General features: G+C 42.9%; 1 protein-coding gene across 1 annotated transcript; it reads left to right on the top strand.

The window, feature by feature from the left end:
* Positions 1 to 2,841: 2,841 nt before the first annotated feature.
* LOC135244133 (G-protein coupled receptor 183-like) lies at positions 2,842 to 5,514 on the top strand. Its single transcript, XM_064316344.1, has one exon. It carries the CDS (start codon positions 2,842 to 2,844, stop codon positions 3,919 to 3,921), a length of 1,080 nt encoding a protein of 359 aa, XP_064172414.1. The 3' UTR covers positions 3,922 to 5,514.
* Positions 5,515 to 10,670: the final 5,156 nt, after the last annotated feature.

Below are 10,670 nucleotides of genomic sequence, written 5' to 3'. Positions count from 1 at the left end.
CTACGTTAAAATTGGAATGTGGAATGACTGGGGAAATTATTTTGTTTTGTGAATTTTTATTTTGTTTCAATGGCAAATGAAACTGGTGTTTTTTCATCAGTAACATTAAAGTAAAGGAACTATAATCACTGCTGGACTTCTGAGGGCTTTAGACTGAAAAAATGATTCTGAAAAAACATGTACATGCACACATCTGTGCACGCACACGCACACACACACACACATACATACACACATACAGACACATGCACCCTCGGCATCGTACGTGTTTAAACTTGTGTGAGTGAAGCAGAAAGTGTGACCGGCTTGTAACAAATAGCAGGCATGTTTACCCCTTGCCACAGCCCTGCAGGGCAGAAGAGTTCACTCAGGAGATACTGGGACCCCAGGGTTCGAGAGGCGAGCTGGGTCTGTCAGCACAGGGACTCCCAGTACAGGGAGAGCGGGGCCTCCGGAGCCCCAAGGGCATGCCAATCCGGGGCCCCAAGGGGACCCAACAGGCCTGGGGACGCGAGATATAAGGGCTGCCAGTACCTCAACCGCTAACAGCAGTCTGTACAGAGTGCTCGCAGTGTTCACAAAGCATCGCAAAAGCGCATTTCTGCAACGTTCACAAAGCACCGCAAAAGGGCATTTCTGCAACGTTCACAAAGCACCGCAAAAGCGCATTTCTGCAAGGGCATTTAACAATTAAGGACACTTCATCTAAGTCTAAAATCGAACTTGGTATCATATGACTTAGATTTGGTTTTGAAACTAAGTTTTATTTTAGACTTGTGTTCAAAATGTAGTTCTCAAATCCACAAATGATCATGTCCTTGTTGAATCCGGCTCAACTTTCAAACCCGGGACCTGGACTGAAACTATGGCTATAATCTGTGCTGCACTGTACAAAAAAGTTTGGTTTACTCAAATATGTTCAGGAAACTGGTTGCCTTGAGCTATTTGAGCAAGGTGATTTAGTCTCTTCAACTATTTGTTTAATGTAATCTATACCTAAAGACTCCACAAGGTGCGTGTTTTTTTAACTGGGGTTTAAGCTAACTCCCCAGAATCATGTCCCCACTATGGGCTTGTTACATATGAATTTTTAGCGTTTGACAGAAACCAGTGAGCACCAAGTTGAAGAAGCGGGTTTTGGCTGTTGGAATGAGAGCATGCGTTTCTTTCCATCTGCTGCATTCTCTTTCGTGGAAATTAATTGTACAGAATGAATATTTCTGTCTCCCTGTACTTCTACCCAGTCAAATGCTTTTTTGTTTTTTATTTTCAAATATGTAAATGTATTTGCATCGCGCATTCTATGTGTGTTTGTCACGATAGGTTTCGCGGTGGACGCTGGCCAAAACCCGTCCACAAAAGCAAGCAAAGGGTTTTTATTTATTTATTTTTTTAATACCGGATCGGGACCAATCGCGTGCGTACTGTTTGGGGAGAGGGGGATGCCCCAGAGATCTACGAGGAGAAGAACAAGTTGGAAAAACAGCTTGAGGGACGCCCCCGCCGCTGTTTGTGACACCAGTGCCCCGGTGTTTTTCTCCCGGTCGTCACGCTGTGTGCGTAATGCAGTCTCGAGATCTGCGTTTCAACAATTCAAAATGATTCTAATTGGCCCAAGGTCCAGAATTCTAACTGGCCCAAGACAGTCATTTTATTTAAAACATTCCTTGCTTAAACTTCTTTAAAATTGCATTTCGGAAACTTTCTGCTTTCTTGTGAATTTGTGGTGCAGTTGAATCAAGTTTTTTTTCTGCCTTTCCCTTTCCCCATCTGTAAGATTGTTTAGAACGTTTTTTAAAAGACGTTAAACTTGAACACACATCCTTGCATTCATTTTGTAGATGCTCTTATCCAGAGCAACTTACAGTGTAGGGAAACACAAGTGCCATCACCTGATTTAACCGCTGTAGTCTAATTATGAGTATGTGTGATGATCGTCCGATGATCAGGTAACAAGGCTTTAGGAGGAACTGTTTTCATTAAGGAACAGTTTGGGCTGTTTTGTTTACCTTTCCATCGAATGAACTTTGCTTTAAAAATGTTCATAAAAGGGTTTTGTATGTTCACACACAATTTGCACCATCCTTTCTCCCGTACAATGAAATTTAATATGAGAAATATGCTTCTGCACTGAAGAGATTAGCACCTATGCATCTGTAAAAGAAATACAATAAAATACAATAAACCATTCCTACAGCTCTGTCTGTGTAACTGTTACTGATATCCAAAGGACTGCAACTTCACTTGGAACTAAAATTTTAAGTTTCATCAAAACTAAAGTAGTACGACTCATGTATTTATAATTTTAAGTAACTTGGCCTTTATAGGTTTTCATTGGACAGTCAATTTTTAATGTGTCCAAAGAACTGCTGAAACCAAGCTGCTTTCTGTCCTAATAGCGATTAAACAATTGCAGCACAGCGTTTTTTTTTGTGTGTTCCAAGTCCAAGTTTGTGGTTGGGAAAAGGGAAATTGTCTGATAAGATTGTTATTTAAAACTTTTCCAGTCCTTTTGGTCAACAGTTAGTAGATAGAAATTCTCCACATGTACTGAAGTCCTATACATCAGTGTTAAGCAGGTTAAACTTAAATGTTAGCATCCATGCGTATATATATATATATATATATATATATATATATATATATATATATATATATATGCATATATGTAATCCGTTGTAATCTTTTATATGTATATATATATAGTAAAGGATTACAAAGGGTTACACTTTTAGGGATCTTTTTGACATGATCAAAAGGCCAGCTCACACTATGGGAGTTTAAACTGACGATGCCATTCTCTCATCTTTCCTATTGCAGTGACAGAGAGAGAGAGACCCAATGGAGCGGACGCTTTCCCCTTACCTGCCGAACGGCACCTTCAACTCCTCCTCCCCGCTCCCCGAGAACGGCAGCTCGGCGAGCGGCAAGCACTTCAGCGTGTTCGACGGCTGCGAGGAGATGGTGGAGGGGGTGCTCTTCGACCTGGCGGTGCAGGTCTTCAACGTCTTCCTGGGCCTCCCCGCCAACGTCATGGTGATGGTCATCCTGGTGCGGAACCGCCGCGAGGCCTCCACCTCCGACATCTTCATCTTCCTGCTGGCCGTCATGGACGCCTACTTCGGCGTCATGGTGCCCTTCAGCTTCCTCAACCTCTACCTGTGGCAGAGCAAGCAGGGCTGGAGGGCCATCAAGTTCATGTACGGCGTGAAGGACACCAGCGGGCCGCTCTTCCTGTCCTGCATGTGCCTGGACCGCTTCCTGGCCGTGGTCTTCCCCATCGCCTTCAGCCGCCTGAGGGAGCACAAGTACCGCGCGGGCTGCTCCGCGGTGGTGCTCCTGCTCACCTTCAGCTACGCGGCCGCCAAGACCGTGGGCGGCCTGCCCAACTTCGAGAAGATCTTCACGGGCGAGATCCTGGCGGCCTTCGCGCTGATGGTGCTGTGCAACAGCTCCATCCTCTGGGCGCTGCGGCGGTCCCGGGCGGGGAAGGATGAGATGCACCCCATGAAGAAGAAGGCCTTCAAGATGGTGCTGTCCATCCTGTGCATCATCATTTTTAACTACCTGCCGCCCGTGGCCCTGTTCCCCTTCCAGGACCACTACACCCCCGACGTCTTCCGCTGCTACGTGCAGCCCGCGGGCTTCGCCTTCGTCAACGCCAGCTGCAGCATGCAGCCGCTCATCTACCTGTCCCGCGTGGAGAACCTGCCCTGCCTGCGATGCCTCAACCGCATCAAGCAGGCCGCCACCGCCACCCCTACGCCTACTGTCACCACCACCGTCACCACGTCAACCGAGGCCACGCCCACCGAGGCCACGCCCACCGAGGCCACGCCCACCGAGGTCACGCCCACCGAGGCCACGCCCACCGAGGCCACACCCACCGAGGCCACGCCTGCGGACTCTTCACCCGTGTAGGCGCAGTCTCGCCGCCTCTCTCGCTGGACTGAGATCGTGGACGGTGAGGCTTCATGTGATCCATCATTGCGGTTTGCGGTAGGATGGAAAATCCGTTCTGATTGGTTCTGTCAGTAACTGACAACTTGCTGTGGCTCCGCCCATTATGGGGCTCATGAAACCTACACTTCCCAAACAGTGCTGGAGGCTGAGTGAGATGGATCGTAGAGAGAAAGCCTACAGGTTGAAATGGGAACTACACCACTTCAAAATAACTTCATTTAGTTGATACTTTATAAATCTTTATACGAATCGCTGTGATAGTTCCATCAATTTTTAGTTCTAAGAAGCTAAACTGTAGGTTGTGTGGCCCTCTCCACAGTCTATATGTGTATATTTTTCCATTCCATTCATTTAACACAGTGGTAGGCAATCGTGCATACCCCAAATATGTCAGTCTTTTCTGTTTTTTTTCTTTTTGTTGTTTTAACTTACAAATGAAATTTCTCAGTTTAATGGATTATTACGAGTCTGACCCTGCATTTTCAGAGGTTGAATGGTGAAACACTGAGTGTACCTCCAGCACATAGTTGCATGAGTTCATGAGGCCAGACAGTCAATTCAGTTCCTAAATGTTGTCGGCGGTTAGATGGAGTTAAAAGTAGAAGTGTCTCCAGGGCCCAGGTTGCCTACCTCTGACTTTATTAGCATTTTATTTTTAGCACCTTAATTATAAAAGCTTTATGGCAAACAACACCAAGTGGAAATAACAATGGCAACTTCAAGCTACAGAATACACCACGACATTGTATCACATATTTAGTACAGAGCCGAAGACACTAAACCAGTAAAAGGAATTAGATCTGCAAATACTTCGTAATACTTTGAACACTCTTCATCAATATTCCATCGGAAGCAGAAAGCGCTTGAGTCATGTGATAGGGATTGTAAATTGGGAAAGGACGTACGATAATTGCAGTAATTATAATATTGTGTCCCACGGCTGCTTACGATTAAGAGGGTTTGGATTCTGTCTGGAATTCTTTAGTTTTACAAAACATCATTTAGACACAAAAATGGACCGAATTTCTCCCCGCTTGTTTTTCCTTGTTTACCAGGGACACTTTAAACTGTATGCTCTTCTTCAAATGGAATCTTCTGTATTTACTGTAACTGTACCACCCTAAAGAGCAGCTATGTAGACCAGATTGATCAGCTTAATTAATGCCAGCTTTTCATATATTTAATACCTTTTTGCGAAAGCAACACATTTCAGATTCACTCGGCACTAAAGATATATATTTTAGATTGTAAGCTTCAGTACATGTCTGTTACTTTTTTAAATGATGTATTTTGCCTATTTGTTCAACCTTCACATTTTGTGTCATATTTTTTCATTGCTGTTCTGTGTAAGAAAATCTCCTTTGCTAAAATATTTTGCATTCTGAATAGTGCAAATATATATTTTTCAGAATCGAAGACCACAATGGAGTGGAATTTAGCTCTGAAGATCCATTGTGTTATCCTGATACCCGTTTAACAATAATAATAATAATCATGTATTCTCTGTTTGATTGTGAATGTTCTGAACTAATTGTCAGTTTGTCAAATAAATTAAATCGATCAATCAATCAGTGAAAGACTGTCTGTGTCTGTCTAGTGAGTGGAGGGTGAGTTAGCATTCCCAGAATGCAGGGTGTATATAGGTGTGTGTTTGAAAAACAGTGAAAACCTTTTTTTCCCAAAATATCTTACTAGGTAAAAAATGCACATATTGCAGACTCTTTTAGGCGGAGTCATAGAGTCATCTAACTCAGAGGCTAGCTGTGTATGTGGTGCCACCCAGTGTAGAAAGAGGAGTATTACATGCCAGGAGCCATGTCACCAAATAATGCCTAGGCACAAAATTTCCTAAATATTTTGTGTAGATATGAATTTTATTGTGCTTTTCCAAAATGGGATCAGTTCTACACTGATCTGACAATCAATAAGAAGCTGCTCTCAAGTACTTAAGCATTTTTACCACTAAAATAAAACAAAAAAATGAATAACACAGGAAATTAGGTATGGACCATATTTACTGCCAGGGTATTGTCAGGGTACAGGTCTGATAGCACTGCTCCAGTAGAACTGAAGAGCATGCAGTGCAGCTGGACTGGGTAAAATAAAAAAATGATCACTATTACCCAACAAACAACACACTTCTCAACACCTTAATGAAGCCAGGGGTTTACATACAGTATGTCCGTCTTCAGCATAAACACCCTTCTACCCTTCCCACAAAGGTTTCAGAGATAGTTGGGAAACACAAGTGCACTGGCAAACTATTCCCTAACTAGGACAAGCATGTAGTACTTTAAGAAGTGAGAGCATTCTGTATTGTGTTTTCAATGCAAGAATAACAACGATGCGTTGAGAACTTGGGCATTTTATCAACCCCTAAGTGGTGGAGCTGTAATATTCATGTCAATTTCTGATTTGTTTTGCTGTTGCTTAGCAACTCACCTGAACAAACATCCACGTAAACTCCTTATTTTATACTCAGAATTAAACAGTATTCAAAATATGCAAATTGTGAATTCCAGCATTCAGACCAGGAGTTATGAGATCCATTAGATAAATATATTTGTAATATGTATTCCTCACAGTCTGGGGAAGAACTGTGATCCTGTCATTGGAGTGCCATTTTATCTAAGCACCAAGCCAAGCCATTGACCTAAAAACTGAACCACAAGTTTATTAATGCTCCTCCATTTTTTGCCTTTTTTTGCACCATTTGCTTGTCCACTGTCCTCCAGTTATAAAAATATTTTAGTTCTGCAAATACCCTACTTAAGATTATTAACCCACTTGAAATGATTGGTTGGATTTTGCGCGTGGAGGCACAACAGGAAATTCAAAATTCAGTTATCCTCTGACAAACTGACCAGGCCCTCCAGTAAATGTTGATAAATTCAACACTGGTAAGTTTGAAAAGCAAGGCTTCCAACAAATTTTACTAAATGTTTTGTTTGCCCGATACTCTGTTTGACCTCCGATTTGACTGCCCTTCTTCTATTTAAAAAAGTTCAGTAGACATCATTTCACAGATGTCTGTTTTTTTTTTAACACATCATGGCCCCCCAACCCCCATCCCGGCTCTGCCATTTTTTAATTTCCTGCTGTGCCTCCAGAGTCACTCAAACTCACTTTGCAAGGAACTCTATATCTGAAGTCTTCCTCTAATGCCCTCACTTACTGATTGTTTTTCGTCCAACAGACAAGAAGACATTGGAGGAGAGCTAGTACTGCCTGGAGAAGTGTCTTTCCCATTGTGGATGGCAAGTAGCTTACTGGTGCCTGTGGTGTTATTAAGCCCTGATCCAGTAGTAATCTGAGGATCGCTACATAAACCCAGCCACCCCCAAGCAGAGCGACGCCGGGATGTGTCCCGCCGTTGTGATTTCCCAATCGTGGCCAAAGCTATATAAGCCTGCAATTTCTCATCTGTGGGATGCAGCCTCCACTCAGGGTGAGTGCCTTCAGCAATGCAAACCCCCAGCAGCCTCTGGTAGTCTGGTCTTGCGAATAATTGTGGACGAAAAGGTGGAAAAGACAATATGTCCTCAATCAGTTTATCCATTTACATTCTTTTATTTAACTGTTTTGTAGTTTAACAATTTCATAATTTATCCAATATTCTTTACAGAAAGGGGGTAGGGAGGGCCAGGAGCATTCAAGGATGATTTACAGATGGTCAGATGCATAGCTGTGAGACACCTTGTATTTTCTATTGGGTTACCCATTTAAAGGATTTAATAAAATAAATAGGCCTACATATTTCACAAAGTGACATGTTCTCCCTATCCATCTGCACGATGGACTTTCAGAAAAAACACAGCTTATGTCCAAACTGCAGTTTATTTGGAATGCAAAGAGAAACTGTGAATGTAATCACAGATGTTATATGCGTGCGAACAGCATAAACACACCTTCATATATAGTTATGATAGCACAAACTAGATATCTCCGCGCGTTTTGAAGTTAATTAAGACTTACTCGCTATCACTTTTACTTACCGAAGTCTCTGCATCTACATTCTAAATAAACTGAATCAAGCGTCCAACAGAAAAGCTGGCAGGGTTAAGGACATCGATTTGCTATTAAATTGGCATATTTACCGTAGCATTATTGACAAGAGGCTGCGTTTGGAAAAAAAGAAAGCGTGGTCATGCTGTTCTGTCCCGCTGACTCGCCAAGTCGCCATCTGTTCGTTTCGCTGGAATTGCAGCGACCCTGTGATTCGATTCCTCAGTGCACCACATATGGATGTACCCCAACCCCCACAACGCCCTTTGCGATCGGTTTGAGAATGTATCCCCAATGGCAAAGGCGTGTAGATTGCCAAATGTTTGAAAAAGGAAAATAACCTGCGCGTGAACATGTGTTACTGGAAAAATGACTTTAAGAAGACAAAAACAGATCATCCATTCGTATATAATGAAGTTCCCCCTGGGAACATAAAGTTATTCTATTCTATTCGAAATTAACTCTAAAAGGGTGCGACCTCACATTTACTCTTTTAAAGGAATTTCCTCGTGACTTTAATTAAGATGCTGTTTTCTTAAGCTGTCATTGAATTTGCAATACCTTTTCATTTGTTTTTTTCCCGAGTCCTGGTTCAGCAAAACCTCAGCAATTCCCGTTATGCCTGAGAATTAATGAGCGTTTTTTTTTTTAGATAGGATTGGGTATCCATACATTTACAAGCACTTTCATACAATTATCTCTATTTCACGTTGGGGTTTTTAATTGCAGTGTTGTAATGTTTAATACATTGAGTCGCCATTCACAGCATCCGCCCATCTACACACGCGCAGAATTCCCCCGCTCTCGTCTGGTCCTCGGTTGCCATGGGGATGTCGTCATTTTGCAGCACAGGCTCTGCCCAGTAGCAGTGTCGGGGGTGCGCACAGTCGCTGGTAGACAGCTCTTCGAGCAGGGCAGGACCGAGTCAGGAGCTCGCGAGTCCAGCTCAGACGACCTTTGTTTCTTCACTCTCCACGGACCGCTCTCCCTTCCATCATGCGCGAAATAGTGCACCTGCAAGCCGGACAGTGCGGCAATCAGATCGGAGCAAAGGTAAATAAAAAAAATTTGCTTTTCATTCATTTTGAAATGCGTCTCTTTTGCATTGATAATAAAATACATAGCCACACGCGCGCAAGCGATTTTGTGGTGTGAGATGAAGGAAACCTATTAATCAACCATCAGAATGTTCTAGAAATCCCGTGCAGAAAATGGTGGTCGTTTTGACGTACGTACGGTAGAGAGTAGGCGAATGCTGGGAGACTTATGGTTTCAGTAATTCAGTGCTTAAATGAATTGTAGCTTTAAATATTTGATTCCTGATTATTATAATCTCAATTATTAAAACCATGCATGTTAGGTGAGAATAATAATAATAATAATAATAATAATAATAAGAAGAAGAAGAACAAGAAGAGAAGAAGAAGAATATGTATGGATATTTGCACTGCATTTCAATGTACCAATGTCATTAAAAGACATTTTGCATTACCCATACAATATGTAATTTTAAGATTCTTTTGAAAATGGGCCATTCTTTTGAAAAGGAATGTACATTTCCAGATTCTCTAGTCCGTGGTGACCCATTTTAGCAAATATTTGGTTTCTCTTTACATTACATTACATTTCTCTTTAGAGATTTGGATGGAATATTGCATTAAACAATATGTGCATTTAAATAATAAAAAAAACTGTAAATGTGCTGTAGTAGGAGGGAAGTGAGTGGGGGTATGTTTCATTGAGCATTTTTACGCTCATTCTCAATATTTTTTCTCCCCATCTTTCTCACTCCCTACCCCCTTCTCTCTTCTCTTTCTTCTCATTCTCCCTCCCCCATCTGACCTCCCTTCCCTCTTATCACCCTCTTTTTCGGGCTCTTGTGCATCCCTCCCCCAACCCCCCCTTCCTCCTGCCTCTCCAGTTCTGGGAGGTAATCAGCGATGAGCACTGGGCATCGGTACCGACTCAGCGGACCGTATTTCACGGCACTAGCGACACTTCGCTACCAGGTACATGTATACGCACAGGAGACCGGCAGCGGACTGACGACGCGCTACTACCTGTCGCATACCAATGCTGTACTATTATAGCGCACAGCGATGCTAAACTACACCTTCGCTACCAATGCTGTACTATTATAGCGCACAGCGATGCTAACTACACTGTGCTAAAAGCACATACCTTTGCTAACAATGCTGTACTGTAGCGCACAGCGACGCTAACTACACTGTGCTAAAAGCACATACCTTCGCTAACAATGCTGTACTGTAGCGCACAGCGATGCTAACTACACTGTGCTAAAAGCACATACCTTCGCTAACAATGCTGTACTGTAGCGCACAGCGATGCTAACTACACTGTGCTAAAAGCACATACCTTCGCTAACAATGCTGTACTGTAGCGCACAGCGACGCTAACTGCACTACACTGAAGCGCATACCTTCATAGGTAGCCGCATTACCTGGATGTGGCTGGAAATAATGTAGCTTGAATTAATGTCACTTTGCTGAAAACAATTGATTGTTACGAATACTCACGCGCACACACATGCATAGGCATGCACACACGCACGCAAACACACACACGCACATACACGTACTTACATACACGCATACACACACAGGTGCACATTCCATAGGCACACATTCCACAGTGCACCTTGTGTCAGTTCTGACCCCCTCCGCCCCATCTCTCTCTCTCTC

This window comes from Anguilla rostrata, chromosome 17 (assembly GCF_018555375.3).
Source record: "Anguilla rostrata isolate EN2019 chromosome 17, ASM1855537v3, whole genome shotgun sequence".
NCBI lineage: Eukaryota > Metazoa > Chordata > Actinopteri > Anguilliformes > Anguillidae > Anguilla > Anguilla rostrata.
Note: the sequence above shows the minus strand (reverse complement) of the source record. Positions and strands in the feature narration are given on the sequence as shown.

Bases quoted from the DNA above. Each gene is read 5' to 3' on its own strand.
- LOC135244133 (XM_064316344.1), top strand. From the start codon at position 2,842: ATGGAGCGGACGCTTTCCCCTTACCTGCCGAACGGCACCTTCAACTCC.